The following is a 21,354-nucleotide window of genomic DNA, read 5'->3' on the forward strand; positions in this document are numbered from 1 at the left end:
ATTTTCCCCCATTTAACAATCTTATTCTCCTTTGAAAGAATAGATTTTTTTAAATAAAATATCAAAAGGATTACTGATTATTATTAACAATCCAGATTTATTTTCACAGCTTTTTTTGGTCATATTTACCAAGGGTGTGAAAAACCCTGCTATTTTGCAAGTTCTCCCACTTAGAAATCATGGAGGGGTCTGAAATTGTCATCGTAGGTGCATGTCCACTGTGAGAGACATAATCAAAAAAAAAATCCAGAAATCACAATATGATTTTTTAACAATTTGTTTGTGATACAGCTGCAAAAAAAGTATTTGAACACATGAGAAAATCAATGTTAATATTTGGTACAGTATATAGCCTTTGTTTGCAATTACAGAGGTCAAACTTTTCCTGTATTTTTTTCACCAGGTTTGCACACACTGCAGGAGGGAATTTGGCCCACTCCTCGACATAGATCTTCTGTAGATCAGTCCAGTTTCTGGCCTGTCACTGAGAAACACAGAGTTTGAGCTCCCTCCTAAGATTCTCTATTGGGTTTAGGTCTGGAGACTGGCAAGGCCACGCCAGAACCTTGATATGTTTCTTACAGAGCCACACCTTGGTTATCCTGACTGTGTGCTTCGTATCAGTCATGTTGGAAGACCCTGCCTCGATCCATCTTCAATAATCTAGCTGAGGGAGGAGGTTGTTCCCCAAAATCTCGCAATACATGGCTCCGGTCATCCTCTCCTTAATACAGTGCAGTCTGTCCCATGTGCAGAAAAACACCCCCAAAGCATGATGCTACCAGCCCAGGCTTCACAGTAGGGATGGTGTTCTTGGGATGGTACTCATCATTCTTCTTCCTCCAAACACATTTAGTGGAATTATGACCAAAAAAGTTCTATTTTTGTCTCATCTGACCACATGATTTCTCCCATGACTCATCTGGATCATCCAAATGGTCATTGGCAAACTTAAGATGGGCCTGGACATGTGCTGGTTTAAGCAGGGGAACCTTCCGTGCCATGCATGATTTCAAACCATGACATATTAGTGTATTACCAACAGTAACCTTGGAAATGGTGGTCCCAGCTCTTTTCAGGTCATTGATTAGCTCTTCCCGTGTAGTTCTGGGCTGATTTTTCACCTTTCTTATGATCATTGTGACCCCAAAATGTGAGATCTTGCATGGAGCCCCAGTCCGAGGAAGATTGACAGTCATGTTTAGCTTCTTCCATTTTCTAATGATTGCTCCAACAGTGGACCTTTTTTCACCAAGCTGCTTGGCAATTTCCCGTAGCCCTTTCCAGCCTTGTGGAGGTGTACAATTTTGTCTCTAGTGTCTTTAGACAGCTCTTTGGTCTTGGCCATGTTAGTAGTTGGATTCTTACTGATTGTATGGGGAGGACAGGTGTCTTTATGCAGCTAACAACCTCAAGCAGGTGCATCTAATTTAGGATAATAAATGGAGTGGAGGTGGACATTTTAAAGGCAGACTAAAAGGTCTTTGCGGGTCAGAATTCTAGCTGATAGACAGATGTTAAAATACTTACTTGCAGCTGTATCATACAAATAAATAGTTAAAAAATAATACATTGTAATTTCTGTATTTTTTATTTTTTATTATGTCTCTCATATTAGACATGCACCTACAATGACAATTTCAGACTCCTCCATGATTTCCAAGTGGGAGAACTTGCAAAATAGGAGGGTGTTCAAATAATTATTTTCCTCACTGTGCGTGCGTGCGTGCGTGTGTCCATAATGTCCTCATAAGGATAGTAAAACTTGAGATCACCTACATTGTGGGAACCGGCCATTTTAAAAAGGCTTTTTTGAGAAAGTAAAAATGCAGAATGTTTTCTGTGATGGGTAGGTTTAGGGGTTGGGGCAGTGTAGGGTGATAAAATGTACAGATTGTACAATATTAAAAAAATGTCTACGGAGAGTCCCTACAAAGATGGTGAACCAGGTTTGTGTGTGCGTGTGTGTGCTAATTGTAAAACATTGGGTATATAAAATATTGCATAGTGAGCTTTTTTCAGACCTTTTATTAAATGATAACAGATTTTTACACACACACACACACACACACACACACACACACACACACACACACACACACTGACTGTCTTTGTGAGGACATTCATTGACACAATGCAAACTCTAGCTCCTTTACCCTAAACCTAAGCCAAACCTGCAAAAATATCCTTACTTTAGTCTCTGTCCTTACTAGTTATTTTGTCCTCTAGTTGTACAAGTCTAGCACACACACACACACACACACACACACACACACACACACACACACACACACACACACACACACACACGTTGTGTTTTTGTGAATTGTGGGGACTTTCCATTGGCATAATGGATTTTACACTATACAAACTGTGCATTCTATCCCCCTACACTGCCCCTGCCCCTAAACTTACCCGTCACAGAAAACATTCTGCATTTTTACATTTTCCACCAAAAAAAAAAAAAAAAAAAACCGTAAATAAAACATAATTTAGGCTATCATGTTTATAAAACTATTTACATTTGTGGGGACATAGGGGATCTCAGGTTTATATCCCAACAATGTAGCCTAATATAAACACACACACACACACACACACACACAGGGGCGTAGCCATCTTTTCAGAAGTGAGGGGGACAGAAATGTCGTAATACACCACCCCCCCCCCCTTTTTTTTTGGACCAATATAATTTATCACATCTCTTGCTTTTAATTGGGCAAGATATCAAATACACTGCTGAACAATAACCACTAATTAATATCTATAATATTATTCTCCTATTTTTTATGCCAATTTTATGATTGGTTTATATACTACAAACAATTGTGCATTAAGATTCCATAGATTTTATGCAATGTAAAAAAATATAGCTATATTTTGATGTAAACCATGCTGTTCTCCATGTGAAGATATAGTAAAGTGTCATTTATTCCTGTGATCAAAGCAGAATTTATCGTCATTACTCCAGTCTTCAGTGTCACATGATCCTTCACTAATCATTCTCAGATGAGGATCTGATGATCAACACACATTTATGATTATTATCAGTTTTGCTGCTCAAGGTGCTGCTTAATTTTTGTGGAAACCATCTAAACATTTGTGGTAAAATTAAAAAAGAGAGAAATTAATACTTTTATTGATCAGGCATGCATTAAATTGATCATAAGTGATATTTTTAATATTAAAAAAGATAATGTATTTAATAAATGCAAATAAATGCTGTCCATTGAACGTTCTATTCATTAAAGAATCCTGAAAAATAACATGTAGGCTATCATGGTTTCCACAACATTTTTAAGCAGCACAACTGTTTTCAACACAGATAATAATTATAAATGTTTCTTGATTATACAATTATTTTTTATATCTTATATCTTGATTATATCTTGATTATTATATCTTGGTTATAACGATTAGTGAAGGATCTTGTGACACTGAAGACTGGAGTAATGATTATAAATTCAGCTTTGATCACAGGAATAAATTACTATATATATTCACATAGAAAAAAAAGCTGTTTTAATTTGTAATAATATTTCAAAATAGTACTGTTTTAACTATTTTTGATTACATAAATGCAGCCTTGGTGAGCAGAAGATACTAAACATTAAAAGCTGCATTATTCATATAGCCTACTTTATTGTCAATAAATAGCCTACATTGAGATGACTTGGAAAAACACACATAAAGCATATATTGTCGCAATCGTCTGATTGTCGTCGTCACGTTTCATCATCATAACGATTGTTTTCCTTCAGCTCAGCTCAGCTCCAGAGGTATTACCTCTACGAATCCGCTTTTGGACTTTCTGTGAGAGCGCGCCCTCCTCATATTTAGATTCGAATAAAATTACAGGTCCTGCATAGATAATTTTTAGTCTCTGAATTTAAATCTTGATGTATTCACTTTGGTTTCTATGTAAATACATTTGCCCGTGACCTCAAGAACCGCGCTCTCAACCGAGATTAGAGAAAGCTGTTTTTTAGCGTCCCTGTTAACTTGCCCGCCCTCGCGTAGGCTCGAATCCCGCTCGGAGCGGGTCGACTAGGATCGGTGAGACCCAGTAAAAGTGCGGGGGACGAAAATACATTTTATTAAAAGTGAGGGGGACACGTCCCCCGCGTCCCCCGCGTAATCTACGCCCATGCACACACACACACACACACACACACACACACACACAGACACACACACACACACACACACGATCATATAATTAAAGGTCTGTAAACAAATTATATTTAAATAATCAATATTATAGCGGCAAGAATAACACTTAAAAATATTTTTTGGAGACGATTTCGGTAAATATATATATTTGTTTAATTTTATGACACGTTATCCTACTGTGTAGCCTATCTGAAAACGAGGCTCAAAGAGGTTCGCTTAGCTTCAGCCAATGAGAGAGCGCCCTGTTGGCCCTTCAGCATTTCCAGTCATCCCGCCCCTCTCTGCGCTACGTCAGCATTCAGGCTCAAACATGGCGGTGCCCATAGCTAAGTTCCTGGCAGCTTATGCCTATTTATTACTAATATCTTTAATATATCCGCACGTTTTCGCCGACAACGCTGCCGGGGACTTGCCGCACCGGCGCTTTGAGTATAAATACAGTTTCAAAGGGCCACATCTGACACAGAGTGATGGAAGAATCCCATTCTGGATTCATACTGGCAGTAAGTTTATAGATGGGTGTCTGTCTGATCTCTCTCATCCATCTGTATCACTGTCTGTCATCTGTCAGCATGTACGGGCATGTGTTTTAAATGTTCCGTGAAGTTTATGCGAGATTGCATTAAAGTGAATTGAACCTGAGTTAGTCAAATATTGCATGAATGAATGATAATGGATTGCATTGCTTGTGCATGAGGGGCTTCTTGTAAAAATGCAAAGTATGATATTTTGTAACACATCTTAAAGTTAAAATACTGCTGCATTTAAAAATCAGTGCTCTGCCTCTGTTCTGGAATGTATGGTGCATTGTTAGTTGTTGTTTTTTTGTCCTATGGTTTTGTGCTATGATTAAATTATATACTTAAAAGTGTGATTTTGATTACTTATCAGTTACACATAATCATTTTTGATGCATAATTATGGTGACATAAATATACGCATGCTATTTAACAGCTGACATGGCACTAGTTTTCCTAAAGGGTTAAACAGATGTCTGGGCATGTAGGAAGAGCAAAGTTCTGTGTTACATCACTTCCCAAATCTTTCAAATATACCGCCACATATTAGCGACAGGAACAACCAGTGCTGTTTGGTCCTCAAATTTAATATTGTGGTTTCTGTCACGTTCTGTTTAAATAGATTTGTGTCAACAGAAAAGTATGCTGTCAGGGAAGTTGTACTAGTACTTGTAGTGTGCCAGATATTACACGTGTGAGGCGTGTGAATGATAATGATGAAATTATGTAACATAAATGTTTTTCTCTCTCAAACTGCCTAATAATACGTTCTGTATCCTCTAATATAAGATAAACTGATGAATTTGGCTAACTGCTCAATATAGTTTAATGGTATAACTTTATTATGGTGTTCCACATTAGACATTCTACTGACTAAAAGTAACTTTGCAACTACATGTCAGCTTTTTCCACTATCCCGTACCCTACCAGTCTAATCTGAGGGTTAGTTGACATGTAGTTGTAAAGTTAAACTTATAGTCAGTAGAATGTCTAAAGTGGACCATCGAAATAAAGTATATCCTTTTAAACATTTGTATTGTGTTAAACAATTTTCTGTCTGTTTATTTATTCATTCATTCATTCATTCATTTTCAAATGTCTCTTCACTCCAGATGCCATTCCTGGTGCGGATCAGGTTCGAATCACCCCCTCTCTGCGGAGCCAGAAGGGTTCGGTATGGACAAAATCCCCTGTAAGTTTTGAACACTGGGAAGCTGAAGTGGCATTCCGTGTGTCCGGACGGGGACGAATGGGAGCAGATGGATTGGTAAGAGAGGGAAAAAATTAATTCTGATGATATTCTGTATGTGAGCTACATTTTTGGCTCTGGGCATTTGTAAGCATACACAAGCACAGACACACATTGTTATCGTTATGTCATTGGAGGGTCATTTTGACCCTTTTTAGGGACATGAAAGCCTTGAGTTAGTGTCACGGGTTGAATTCCAGGTCTGGGTGAACCTTGTGGAGTCCTGTAAGTAGTGCACTAGAAATTGCTTTGGATGTGCACTATCATTCAAAATACTGGGGTCCATACACCATACACACTTACTGGGGTCAGTAAGATTTTTTAAAATGTTTTTAAAATAAGTCTTGTATGCTCATAATGGCTGCATTTTTAGGGGGATTAAAATAGTTATGATGAAACAGTAAAAAAAAAAAAATTAAAGGTAATTTTGACAATTTATTGCATTTGTGAGAAATTGTCGCTCACAATTGTGAGAAAGAAAGTTGTGAAATAAAGTTGAAAAAAAGTAAAGTCCTGTTTGGAAGAAATAAAAAAGTAGTCTGATATAAAGTCGCAGATGGGAGAAATAAAGTCGCATTTGGGAGAAATAGATGCAAAAAGTTTGTCACAATTCAAACTTGCAATTGCAGTTGTGAGAAATAAAGTCAGAATTGTGAGAACTTAAATTATATCATGACTGTCCTTGCAGATATTTTTTTTTTTTTTAAATCCTGCTTTTTGTTAGTAACAATGTCATTCAAAACTTGTGGACTACATTACTGTAGTGCAACAAAGGCATGTACACAACTAAAACTTTATTAACTGATGTGTAAAGGATTCTGTATGTCACCAGAGTCACCAATGTGTGGCAGCGTGAGTACTTCCTGTGAAGTCAGATCAGAAGATCATAGAGACTTAGTGGTGGGATATTTTTACTTCGGTCCTGTAACTGCATAGAAATGCACTAACAGTCTCTTGGAACACCTGCACAGTCATGCCTGGGCAACCACCCAGAACTCTCTAGCGGCACTCTTGTGGCAGCAGGTTTGCATTGGAAAACAATAGTCACATTTTCTTCATAATTTGTAAATATCTAGTTTTATGTTACTATTATTTACACAAACCAGAAAATTTTAGGTTTCATTGTTTTTGTGACTTTATCATCTCAGTCCTTGAAAGTATTTTTTCCCCATGTCACACATTTTCACTTCCTGTCCTCCCTGGTCATATGGGCTCATTTCATGCAGCTGCATTCCTGGGTGCTACAGCCTTAACTTAAACAAAATATATTTTTTAGCAGTCATGAGGTTCAGATTTTTCATCTTATTGCAGACACTTATTTTTGTGCAGAATAAATAATTTGATCAAAGGTCATCCTTCATAAATTCCTGATTTTTGTTTAACATTCATAGTATAGAACGAGGAATTATAGTGTAGTGTTGTGAAAGTAACATGTGCTTTCATTGAATTGTCCCACAGTCCAGTGGAGCAGACCACACTGATCTCAAGCACCACTTACCAAATTACCCATGTTCACTGAAGTGTGTGTGTGTGTGTGTGTGTGTGTGTGTGTGTGTGTGTGTGTGTGTGTGTGTGTGTGTGTGTACGCGTTCGTTCTGTAGGCCATATGGTTCACGGCCAGTCAAGGTCTGGAGGGTCCTGTGTACGGGGCTGCTGATCAGTGGAACGGCGTGGGAATATTCTTTGACTCATTTGATAATGATGGGAAGGTGATTGCACATGAATACAATTTTAATCATTGCACTTTATTAATTATAATTGTTTTGGTTTGTGAAGTTTAATTTATAACAGTATTATTGTATTTTAAAAATGTTTTTGTTTCCATTAACTGTATCAACTACAAATATTTAGTTGTTTATTTTAAGATCTCAACTAAAGAAGTTAAAATGTAAATGCTAGTTGCATTTTTGTTAAATAAAACAAAAAATATATATATATGTATTTGTATGTTCTTTTTTTCAGTTCTATAAACAATGCCCCATAATGACAACGTGAAAATAAGTTTGTTTGAAATCTTTGCAAATATTTACAAAAGAAAAAAATAAAATCACATGTACTAATAAGTATTCACAGCCTTTGCTCGATACTCTGTTAAAGCACCTTTGGCACCAATTACAGCCTTAAGTCTTTTTTGAGTATGATGCTACAAGCTTGACACCTTTTTTGGCCAGTTTCTCTCATTATTTGTAGCAGGACCTCTCAAGCTCCATCAGGTTGAATGGGGGGCGTCGGTGCACAGCCATTTTCAGATGTTTAAACAGGTTCAAGTCCGGCCTCTGGTTGAGCCACTCAAGGCCATCCACAGAGTTGTCCCATAGCCACTCCTTTGTTATCTTGGCTGAAAAACTTCCCCACATCATGATGCTGCCACCACCGTGTTTCACTGTAGGGATGGTATTGGTTAAATGATGAAAAGTGCCTGGTTTCCTCCAGACATGACGTTTGCCATTCAGGCCAAAGAGTTCAATCTTTATTTCATTAGACCAGAGAATTTTGTTTCTCATGGTCTCAAAGAGTCCTTCGGGTGCCTTTTGGCAAACTCCAGGCAGGCTGTCATGTGCCTTTTATTGAGGAGTGGTTTCCATCTGGCCACACTACCATACAGGCCTGATTGGTAGAGTGCTGCAGAGATGGTTGTTCTTCTGGAAGGTTCTCCTCTCCACAGAGAAACACTGGAGCTCTGTCAGAGTGAACATTGGGTTCTTGGTCACCTCCCTGACTAAGGCACTTCTCCCCCAATTGCTCAGTTTGTCGCCAATTTCAGGCGGCCAGCTCAAGGAATAGTGGTTCCAAAATGTGGGACCTTATATAGACAGGTGTGTGCCTTTCCAAATCATGACCAATCAGCTGAATTTACCACAGGTGGACTCCAATCAAGTTGTAGATAGGATGATCATTGGAAACAGGAGCACCTGAGCTCAATTTTGAGTGTCATGGCAAAAACTGTGAATACTTATGCACATGTGATTTTTATTTATTTATTTATTTTATAAATTTGCATAGATTTCAATCAAACTTTTTTCACATTGTCATTATGGTGTATTGTTTGTAGAATTTAGAAGAATTAAAATCATACATTTAATCTAGTCACCTAAAGGATTATTAGGAACACCATACTAATACTGTGTTTGATCCCCTTTTTCCTTCAGAACTGCCTTAATTCTACGTGGCATTGATTCAACAAGGTGCTGAAAGCATTCTTTAGAAATGTTGGCCCATATTGATAGGATAGCATCTTGCAATTGATGGAGATTTGTGGGATGCACATCCAGGGCACAAAGTTCCCATTCCACCACATCCCAAAGATGCTCTATTGGGTTGGTATCTGGTGACTGTGGGGGCCATTTTAGTACAGTGAACTCATTGTCATGTTCAAGAAACCAGTTTGAAATGATTTGAGCTTTGTGACATGGTGCATTATCCTGCTGGAAGTAGCCATCAGAGGACGGGTACATGGTGGTCATAAAGGGATGGACATGGTCAGAAACAATGCTCAGGTAGGCTGTGGCATTTAAACAATGCCCAATTGGCACTAAGGGGCCTAAAGTGTGCCAAGAAAACATCCCCACACCATTACACTACGACCAGCCTGCACGGTGGTAACAAGGCATGATGGATCCATGTTCTCGTTCTGTTTATGCCAAATTCTGAATCTACCATCTGAATGTCTCAACAGAAATCGAGACTCATCAGACCAGGCAACATTTTTCCAGTCTTCAACTGTCCAATTTTGGTGAGCTCATGCAAATTGAAGCCTCTCTTTCCTATTTGTAGTGGAGATGAGTGGTACCCGGTGGGGTCTTCTGCTGTTGTAGCCCATCAGCCTCAAGGTTGTGGGTGTTGTGGCTTCCAAATGCTTTGCTGCATACCTCGGTTGTAACGAGTGGTTATTTCAGTCAAAGTTGCTCTTTTATCAGCTTGAATCAGTCGGCCCATTCTCCTCTGACCTCTAGCATCGGCAAGGCAAGCCAAGGCAAGGCATTTTTGCCCACAGGACTGCCACACACTGGATGTTTTTCCCTTTTCACACCATTCTTTGTGAACCCTAGAAATGGTTGTGCGTGAAAATCCCAGTAACTGAGCAGATTGTGAAATACTCAGACTGGCCCGTCTGGCACCGACAACCATGCCACGCTCAAAATTGTTATTTTATTATTTCCCATTCTGACATTTTGCCTTGACCAGGACCACACCCCTAAATGCATTGAAGAAACTGCCATGTGATTGGTTGATTAGATAATTGCATTAATGAGAATTTAAACAGGTGTTCATAATAATCCTTTAGGTGAGTGTGTTTTGAAATAAGGCTGTAACATAGGCATATATATAAAAAATATGATTCTCTTAAACACTTGTTTGTGCCAGTAAAATGCCCAAATAATGTTATTTTTTTCAACATCGTTCATTTTTCTGTCAAAACACCTTAAGGTAGAGGTAAATCTCTATATTGTCATAGGATTATGTTAATGTGCTTAGCTTTTGACTCAGGAATGAACTAAAGAACCTCAGTAGACTTGTTTTGTGTCTCTGCTGTAATAAATAAGGATTATGTCTCTCTCTCTTCTGTGACCTTGCTATTGTAGAAAAACAACCCTGCTGTCCTGGTGGTGGGTAACAATGGAAAACTTGTTTATGACCATCAAAAGTAAGTAAACATATCCTCCTTGCTGACATCAGTGCTCTCATTTTTACAACTCAAAGGAGATTAGGAAATATGATTATTTATGAGAGAGAGAGAGTCTAATCCTCTGTCTGTCTTAATCTGAGTGCAGTAACAGTGAAAGCGTTGAATTAGATCTGTGACCCAGCGGGTGAGAGTTGTCCGCAGCATATGTCCTAGCTAGACTGCGCTAACACATCCAAAATACCCATAAGCCTTCATATTCTCGATTAAAAATATTTCATGAAAATGTAAAGAGAAACCTTGGCCAAAACTTGTTGACATGCAAAGGAAACGTGTTGTCGTTGTCTTTGTGTTAATATATATGTTCATGCATTTGATAAATCATATTTTTTTTCCAGTGATGGCACAACACAGTCTCTGGGTACATGTCTTAGAGACTTCAGAAACAAACCTTACCCTGTCCGTGCCAAAATCATCTACTACAAGCAAACTTTATCGGTAGGTTAAGTTTATGTCATCATAAGCAATAATACATTTCAAATTAACACTAAAGAACTTACTATAATCAAAGTGTCTATCAAGGAAAGTCTGATCCAATGTGCATGTGCAGTCTAGGCACAAGTCTCAGGTTCTATGGGAACCGGAGCTTCTAACAGCAGCTGCAGTGACACAATGACTTTTACCAATCAACGATTGGCTCTTTAACTTTAGAAGGCCGGACTGTTCCGCCATATTGCGCATTGCAGTTCCTACCATTTATGAGTAATAGAAGTGAACCGTCTTTCTATATCTATAGTGTTGCTATAATTAGACCTTTTGACCCTGATAATTTAATAATAGATTTTCAGTGAATCTTGCATTGTAAATTTTCATCAAAACAATTGATCCATGTACAGCTGGCAGCACTTTGTCGGATGTGTTGAGGTAAATTGTTTGAATATCATCCAGTCAAAAAAAAAGTTTCCAAGCTATTATAACTTCTGAATATGTTCTCAATGGCTTCAGGTTTTCATCAATAGCGGCTTCACTCCTGATAAAGACGATTATGAGTTCTGCACTAAAGTTGAAAACATGATCATTCCTGAGAATGGTTATTTTGGTATCTCTGCAGCCACCGGAGGACTTGCAGGTATTTGTACTTATCCAGATCCAGTTTTCTCTCTTCCGATTGTAGGTCTAATGTTGTCTTAGTTACCCCTCCAACTTAATCAACAGAGTAAAATGGTTAGCATTCAACCATGAAGTTAAATCAAAGTAATCTAAGGAATGGTTTATAACCATTTCTATAGCAGGTTCTATGGAAGAAGCAGTTTGAAACTTGAAAACGTGTTGTTAGTGGCACTGAAATTACACACTGCAATTGTAAAAATAAAAAATATGTCTAAATTTCTTTCAACAGATGACCATGACGTGCTGTCATTTTTGCTCTTCAGACTTACGGAGCCTGGGCAGAATCTGGTACGCATTTTCCTCCCCACACATTCACATACACACATTTAAGTATGAATAAGTACGAAGAATCGGCCATACTTATTTCATAAGTGTCTACCTCTTACTCCATTCCTCTTGTTCATTATAATTGGAGTATGCGTAAGTGTGTCTATGTGCGTGAGCGTGTTTGAATGTGTGTTTTGTGTCTTTCTGTAAAGCCTCCCCCAGAAAAAGAGATTCCCAAAGAGGAGAAGGACAAGTACCAGGAGGAATTTGAGAATTTCCAACAAGAGCTGGACAAAAGGAAAGAGGAGTTTCAGAAAGAGCACCCTGATGTCCAGGGGCAACCCAGTGAGTTGCTCTCATTCTGTCTGAAGTTTTGACCTCAGATTCACATTCAGCTTTTGAGTTTTTTAATGTTTATAGTATAGAAATGCCCTTGCATAAGAAATCTAGAATGGTAAAATGTTATTTATAAAACACACATCCATTTCCAATGAACTTTTTGTGAATCCTGTCTTAATCTTAGATCTATTGAAGCTCGTTTCCATCATGGTGTAAAAAATATGAACGCATGATTTTTTTTTTTCTGGCAATTGAAATTTTGTTTTTATTTCTGTTCTGACTTTATAACTCACTTTTAAAAATGGCAAAATATAAACTTGTAATTTTAAGAAAAACAGTGAATAATTGAACGTTTATCTTGCGATTCACTCTTCTTTTTAGAATTGAGGCAAATTCTATAAAAAATATAAACAAATGTGCAAAATATGCAATTGGGAGTGCAAGTTTATCTTGCAGTTCAGACTTTTTAATTTTTAGATAAACTCTCAATTGTCTGTTTTTTAAATTCTGACTTTATAACTTGTTATTGCGAGTATAACTCAATTCTGAGAAAAATAGTTACAATTGCAAGGAAAAAAGTCAGAATTGTTAAGAAAATTCTGATTTATTTATTTTTTTCCAGAATTTTGAGATTTAAATTGCAGTTTCTAAATTCCAAATTGTGACACAAACCTGCAATTGCACACAAAAAAGTCAGAATTGTGAGATTTAGAAAGTCACAATTACCTTTTTTTTTTTTATTCCATGGCTGAAACAAGCTTCCATATAGATCTGATTGGACGACTCAGATTTGCTCAATTTTTATTTAAAAAAAAAAAAAAAAAAAAAGGTAAATTTTTGTTTCTATATAGATTATATAGATAAAATCTATATAGATTTTATTTGGGTGCAACATTTTTCCCTGAACCATGCAGTCTCTTTTACTGCTTGTTCATTTATAGATACAGATTCTGTCACTGATTCATTTGAACTTACTGAGTTGTTTAAAAAAAGAAAATAAATATTTGTAGAAAAACATCTGTTCAGTGTTTCTCTTCTGGCAGTTGAGGACCTGTTTGAAAGCATTAACGACCGGGAAATCCGTCAGGTGTTTGAAGGGCAGAATCGAATCCACCTGGAAATCAAGCAGTTGAACAGGCAGCTGGCCATGATTCTGGATGAGCAACGCCGTTATGTGTCAGTCCTCACAGAGGAGATCTCCAAACGCACCTCACAACCACAGTCAGGACAGGTATATTGTATTTAACAGCACACGACACTCTAACATTGACCAGATTTTAATATCGAATGCCATCATGATGTCATCTCAGACCCATTCAAAATCCTTTGATTGGATTTAAATTGTTCATTTTGTGAAGCACCAAAACTGTATGGTTGATTTACATTCTTACTGTGATTTATCAGATGTATGCTCTAACCTGTCTTTGAGTCTAACTAATAGTTTACTTACTTTATTTAGGCTTCCACTCATGACATGGACACCATTATTAATACGCAACAGGAGGTTTTAAGGAACCTTAATGAAGTAAGGTAAGTCACCAAGGAAAATATTGTTCTCCTGTCACAAAACAAGACTGGAACATTACTGTATTTTTTTGTAAAATTAGTTACACGTGACTAAGTTGCAATGGGTCAAAATTGCATTTGAGAGCGAGAGAAAAAACTAGTGCTGGGTAATAGATTAATTGCGTCCCAAATCAAAGTATAATTGTGTTTACATAATATACATGTGTGTGTGTGTGTGCTGTGTATAATTATGTGTGTGTGTGTGTGTGTGTGTGTGTGTGTGTGTGTGTGTGTGTGTGTGTGTGTGTGTGTGTGTGTGTGTGTGTGTGTGTATATAATATAAAAACACACTCCTTGATGATGTATATATTTAAGAAATATTATAATAAATATATATTTTTAGATGATTTATCTTGTATATAAATATTTAGTTTTATATATAAATATAAACTATTTTTCTTAAATATATACACCCATCTAAAAGGAATGAGAAAGAAAGGTGACTTAAGCAATTTTGAACGTGGTATTGTTGTTGGTGCCAGACGGGCTGGTCCGAGTATTTTCAATCTGCTCAGCTACTGGGATTTTCACACACACCCATTTCAAGGGTTTACAAAGAAGGGTGTGAAAAGGGAAAAGCATCCAGTATGCAGCAGTCCTGTGGGCGAAAATGCCTTGCTGATGCTAGAGGTCAGAGGAGAATGGGCAGACTGATTCAAGCTGATAGAAGAGCAACTTTGACTGAAATAACCACTCGTTACAAACGAGGTATACAGCAAAGCATTTGTGAAGCCACAACACGCACAACCTTGTGGCGGATGGGCTACAACAACAGAAGACCCCACCGGGTACCACTCATCTCCACTACAAATAGGAAAAAGAGGCTTCAATTTGCATAAGCTCAACAAAATTGGAAAGTTGAAGACTGGAAAAATGTTGCCTGGTCTGATGAGTCTCGATTTCTGTTGAGACATTCAGATGGTAGAGTCAGAATTTGGCATAAACAGAACGAGAACATGGATCCATCATGCCTTGTTCCCACTGTACAGGCTGGTGGTGGTGGTGTAATGGTGTGGGGGATGTTTTCTTGGCACACTTTAGGCCCCTTAGGGCCAATTGGCCATTGTTTAAATGCCGCGGCCAATCTGAGCATTGTTTCTGACCATGTCCATCCCTTTATGACCACCATGTACCCATCCTCTGATGGCTACTTCCAGCAGGATAATGCACCATGGCACAAAGCTTGAATCATTTCAAATTGGTTTCTTGAACATGACAATGAGTTCACTGTACTAAAATGGCCCCCACAGTCACCAGATCTCAACCCAATAGAACATCTTTGGGATGTGGTAAAATGGGAACTTTGTGCCCTGGATGTTCATCCCACAAATCTCCATCAACTGCAAGATGCTGCAACATTTCTAAAGAATGCTTTCAGCACCTTGTTGAATCAATGCCACGTAGAATTGAGGCAGTTCTGAAGGAGAAAGGGGGTCAAACAGAGTTAGTATGGCGTTCCTAATAATCCTTTAGGTTTATATGCATGTGTGGGTTTTTATATATACATAATAATTATACACGTATAATTACACACACACATTATATAAACACAAACTTTATTTTGGATGCGATTAATCAATTGCCATGCATAGAAAAACAGATAATTAAAAATAAATAAATAATGGAAGTACCAGTAAATTAAACAAAACCCTTACAAATATCAAAAAGAAAATTCAGTTCCACTTACCCCACAACAAATCTAATTTAACTGCATTTAGAAAAGAAAAAAATGAGTATAAAACAAACAAATAATAGTGGCATAAAATATGTTATAAATGCCTAAATGCTTAAATTAATTTATTTAAAATGAAACTGAAACCACCTGCTACACAAATAAACTTAGGCTCGTGTACCTCTCATTTGGCACAAATGCCAATTTTGTTTTGTTTGCTTGATGTAAAGTGCATTATATAAATCACACCCTGTTTCAGAAAATCTGGTATACGCCAGCAAATTCATAGCCAATAAAGTGTTAAGTCGGATACAATCTCTGAGTAAAACAACTACTTAGAGGCCTTAGCGCATTACATGCCTTTGCAAAATAAACTGAACAACGCAACAGATTAGGTTTTGTCTGCTAACTTTCTGTTTGTTGTGTCTTAACATAAAGATCTGAAGATGTTTGTCGTTTAATCCAGATTAAATACATTTGTTTGTTATTCTGTTTTGGCCTCTGCAATGTCAGCACTGTTTTTTTGTTTTGTTAGCGGGCAGTTGTTTGTTTTCTTCCAGGTGTTTTTTAAGCGAGGTGTAGACGAACAAGGATTAAAGCACAAAGGCGAAATTGAACAATAAGGCTTTAGGATTAGACACCAAAATACAGCATTTAAAACTCTGTAGCTGTACATGTAGAGGATTAGCCCACAAAAGACTGTTTTTACAACTTTAACTCAGATGTGACCGAACTATAATGATTGTTAAACCGGCTTTTAGCACAACACTTACCGTTGGGTTTGTTGTTCGGGATTTACCCAAGAGATTTGTTTGTAACGGATGCATTTAGATTAGGGTATTGGTGTTTTTAAACTCTTAATAACCCAATTGCATCATGTACTTTTATTAAATATTTGCTTTATTATCTTTTCCTTACCTGCACAATCTTGAATATTTATGCCATTTTTCAAGACATGCAAAATTTATTTAAAAAAAAAAAGGCATTTGTTTGTTATTTAGTGCAAATATTGGTACTTTTAAATATTGCATATTAGCAACAGCAGTCTTCATCAAAAGGGCAGCATTGAGTCCGCATTGTCAACCTTTTGTCGGAAAGACGTTGAAAAGATTACTAATCTGTGTCGATTGTTCATTTGGGCTAATCCTATTGCCACGCATTTAACGGGCATTTGGTCCGAAACAAACAAATGCTCAGTTGATCGAATTCATTTTATAGATTATGCACATATTAAGATCTTGACCTTTTCTCTTTTTATCATAATTTCATTTTACTCATCTTAGCCCAACTAAATTACTCATCTGACGGGGGAAAGGCTTCCTCTGTCATATAGGTCATTTGAAGTGGATAAAGATTACTGGGAGATTCTAAATGTTCACTTTTTGCCTCAAGGGAGATTTATGTCTAATTATTTTCCCTCCTCCCCTTAAGAAACAAATTTGATTTTGTTTAGGCTCCTTATGGGCCACTGTTTGATGGATTATATGCGAATCTTTAAATATATCTCTCATACGCCAGCGAATACATGGTCTGCTTCTGATTGCTTTCTCGTCTTTGTAATTCCCCAAGGAATCTGTACTTATGACTTACCAAACGTTTTCATTATATATATTTTTTTATCCTAGTAATCATCTTAGAATTTTGAAGACGATATCCGAAGAAATGGGGTTCAGGCACAGGATAATACGTGATCAGTAAAAAAAATGCAAGTTAAGCAGAGAAATTATCTTAAATATGAAGATGTGTTCCTGATTAAAAGGTTAAACCGCACGCTGCTCTTTTAATGTGCAGACCTCAGGGTTGACCTTGTTTTGATGCAAAGTTTCAGCATGTATTATAAGACAAATCATTTTAAATGTAATTTAATTCCCTTAGGGTTTTCTCTTTTAATCATACAGTACTGAAACATTTCTAGATTGTTTATTTGTTTACCATCCAAGGTATCATCTTTTTTTGTAAGATTTGTATAGTACTCTGTCTTTACTCTTTAATGACCATTTATTGCAGAATGAAGGTACCCCCCAGGAAAGCTGTGGCATGGCCCGTTAATATGAAATATGTTTAAGAAAGGGACCATGTTTTTTTAGGAAGATTAATTTAGCAATCATTCCTGCTTGCGCTGCATGGTAATTTCATTTTTTCTATGAGGCGGAAGGATAAATGGCCTTTTGGGAGAGTTAAGAGGAGGCTTAAAAGATTAGATTGGGACAATTCACTGTAATATTAAGATTTTCTTGGCCAGAGAAGTCATTTGCCAGTGTAATCTGGGATTTTTTTTTTGCATGCAGTGCTCTCAAGATACCACTAGAGGTGATAGAACGGCTCAGCTTTTATACCAGCCAGAGATGAACAGGAAATGTACATGGCACAGTTTTATAAGTTGCTCTTTGAGACATGAGGGAGTTCAGGAGATGTTCTTGTCTACAGTTTTAAGTTAGAAAAATATAAACCAGGTTCAAATTCAAATTTCAAAGGTTTTTATATAACCATTTTGTACATTTTTACGGTAGGAAAATGACAAAATATCTTCCTGGAATATGTTCTACTTAATGTCATATTGATTTTCAGCATAAAAGATCATAATTTTTACAGTGTATATTGTTGCCTATTTCCACAAATATGCCCTGTGACTTATGACTGGTTTTATGGTTCAGGGTCACAAAAGGTACTGCCCTAGTGACAGCTTTTGTGCCTTTTGTTTCTGAGTGTTTAAGTCTATTCCAAGGATTGGTATGAAACATGCATGCTGCACATTTATTTTAATACTTAGACTGAAGACAGGAAGGGCAAATATTTATTTATTTATTTGTTTTTGCTTGGTCATGTCTACAATAGAGCAATAATGTCATGAAATCCAGAAAACATGAGCTTTGTCTTAAGAATCAGATCAGATATTCAAAGCTTAAAGCTGTTTTATGCATTTAAAACTCAGATTAAGTCTTGTGACACTGTGTCTCAGAGGAATTGATTATTTGAAATGATCCTCTTGTATGACATACTGTTTCCTTGTATGTAAGCAGCCAGAAAATGAGTTAGCCTTCCTCTTAAAAGCCTTAACGTTGAACCATCTGGCAGGCAAAATCTTTAAAAATGTTCAACTTTTTTTCTTCTTTAATAATCATTAATAGTATATCATATGATGCCCGTCTCTGTCTTTATCAGATTTATGAATGTTTTTCAAAACATGAGGGCAAATGAAGCATTGCACTGATGTTGTTTTGATGTTGTGGTTTGCAGGAACTCGTTGTCAGGCTCACTGAAGCAGCTGGCAGTGAGTCAACAGCAGGGTAACACAGGCGGACTCGGATCATACGAGACAATCCAGCACTTCAATGAAATCAAGGAACATTTGCATGTCGTCAAGAGGAGCGTCGAGCACATTATTCAGAAAAATGCGGTGAGTTCACAATAAAGCAGCATTATATCGTATACAATACAATATATCTTATAGCATGACGTTTGTGTGGCTTAGCTGAAAAATAGTGCAGAGTTGGATTTCTGTTCATAGTCATAGTTTGACTAAAAATGTCTGCTGAATGTACAAATGGACATGTTTTTGACCATCTAGTTGTCATTTTGGATTGCATTGTACAATTTATTGGTATACTTGTCAGGGTTAAAACCAACTAATCCATATAAAACATAATTTAAAAAAAACAACTAAACCATAAAAAAACCAATAAAAAAATCATAACATACTTTATTTTAGTTTAGTTTTTAAGACAACATTTCTGTTTTTTTAGTTAAGCCTGATGATTTAACTTGTATTAAATAACTAAAACTTAAACTGAAATAAAAAAAACGTGAAAAAACAACATGGATATTTAAACAAAAAAAACTTAAAAATGACAAAACACAACAAAAGTACTTAAACACCAATTAGAATTAAAATGAAAGTAATATAAAATAACAATGATACTTATTAAATAAATACACGTGTGTATTATATATACATAATAATTATACACAGTACACCCACAGATTTTATGTAAAAACAAACTTTAATTTTGGATGAGATTTGACAGCACTTTATATTATATTATATATTATATTATATTATATTATATATTGTATTATATTGTATTATATTGTATTATATTTTATTATTTTATTTTATATTGTATTATATTGTATTATATTATATTTTATATTGTATTATATTGTATTATATTATATTTTATATTATATTATATTATATTTTATGTTATTATATTATATTATATTATATTATATTATATTATATTATATTGTATTATATTTTATTATATTTTATTTTATATTGTATTATATTATATTTTATATTGTATTATATTGTATTATATTATATTTTATATTATATTATATTATATTTTATGTTATTATATTATATTATATTATATTATATTATATTATATTATATTATATTATATTATATTATATTATATTATATTATATTATATTATTTTATATATAAGAAAGAGGGAACAACCAAATTATTGATTTATTATTTATTGATTTGGTCACATTCCTCAGAATCCTGCAGAAAAGGTGCAATGTCCAGAACCTCCTGCCTTACCCTCCTGTCTCTCTACCACACACTTCCTGGTCTTCATCGTCATTCAATCCCTCCTCTTCTTTGGCTACGTTATGTACAAGTGAGTGAATGTTTGTTTTCTTTAAGATGTGTGTAAATGAGTGTGTAAAAGAGTTGTGTTCCTATCTGGGTGCTTCCTCAGATGTTTTGAAATCTCTCCCAGTGTCTTTGAATTAAATGTTCTGTTGTTCACAAAATGAAAAAGGAACAAAAATTAGGACCATTTTTCAAGAATGGAAAAATTAAGTCATGGATCACTTGACATGCACATTCATAAAGGACTGAAAACAATCAGTGTTTACTTGCATCTACTGCTTGCTGACTCTCTGTTTTTGTTTCTCTCTCTCATCTACCTCCAGGAGTCAGCAGGAAGCAGCAGCTAAGAAGTTTTTTTGATGATTCGTAGCTCTTGGTAAACACAGCACAACATGTAAATTGCCAATTTTTGTTAATTTCTAGTTGGTTTGTTTTCTGTTTGCAAACTGTAAATTATTATACTTGAAAACTGAAGTATTTTGTTTGAGTTTTTTTTTTTTTATTCTTTTTTTTAAAATTTGATCAGAGTTGTTATATGGGGATTGAATGACTGCTCTTTTCTGTGTGTATGTGGCATTTTCAATGGAAGATTCCTGAATATGATGTAATATATTCTTTAGAGGTCTGACATTTTATATTTACTGTTCAATTTTGGTCCAGGAATCATTTCAAGAACTCAATCACTGTCCCAGGAACGTTCTGAACTGTGGTAACTAAAGCAATTATGATGAGATTTAATACTTTACCATATTCACTTTGGTATTACTTTTACAATAAGGCATATATTTCCTCCACAAGTGTTAAAGCCTTATTGTATTGGCGAAAGCAAGAACCCAAAAGTTGTGAATGTGTTATTTGAATCTTTAAAAAACAAAAATGTTTTTCTTCTCAAACAATTTACATAAAACAAATCAAATGACCTTTTGTGTTGTCACATTTTGTCATCTTAATAACATACGAGTGAGTGATATTTGTTTTGTAGAAATTTTATAATCATGCATATCAGTTGTTTTTAAGTTAAGAATACATACAGTGGGTTCCAAAAGTATTCAGATCCCCTTACATTTTTTATTCTGTTATATTGCAGCCATTTTCTAAAATCATTTTCTTATTAATGTACACACAGCACCCCATATTGAAAGAAAAACACAGAATTGTTGACATTTT

At 35.8% G+C, this 21,354-nt stretch overlaps 1 protein-coding gene across 1 annotated transcript; it reads left to right on the plus strand.

The window, feature by feature from the left end:
• Positions 1 to 4,442: 4,442 nt before the first annotated feature.
• Positions 4,443 to 21,107, plus strand: lman1 (lectin, mannose-binding, 1). Its single transcript, XM_067422843.1, has 13 exons — positions 4,443 to 4,676; positions 5,804 to 5,958; positions 7,542 to 7,649; positions 10,524 to 10,585; positions 10,963 to 11,062; positions 11,570 to 11,693; positions 11,964 to 12,022; positions 12,214 to 12,346; positions 13,384 to 13,571; positions 13,800 to 13,870; positions 18,816 to 18,975; positions 20,091 to 20,212; positions 20,511 to 21,107. Exons 1-13 carry the CDS (start codon positions 4,484 to 4,486, stop codon positions 20,545 to 20,547), a joined length of 1,512 nt encoding a protein of 503 aa, XP_067278944.1. The 5' UTR covers positions 4,443 to 4,483; the 3' UTR covers positions 20,548 to 21,107.
• Positions 21,108 to 21,354: the final 247 nt, after the last annotated feature.

The sequence above is a fragment of the Pseudorasbora parva genome, chromosome 18, assembly GCF_024679245.1.
Source record: "Pseudorasbora parva isolate DD20220531a chromosome 18, ASM2467924v1, whole genome shotgun sequence".
Lineage (NCBI taxonomy): Eukaryota > Metazoa > Chordata > Actinopteri > Cypriniformes > Gobionidae > Pseudorasbora > Pseudorasbora parva.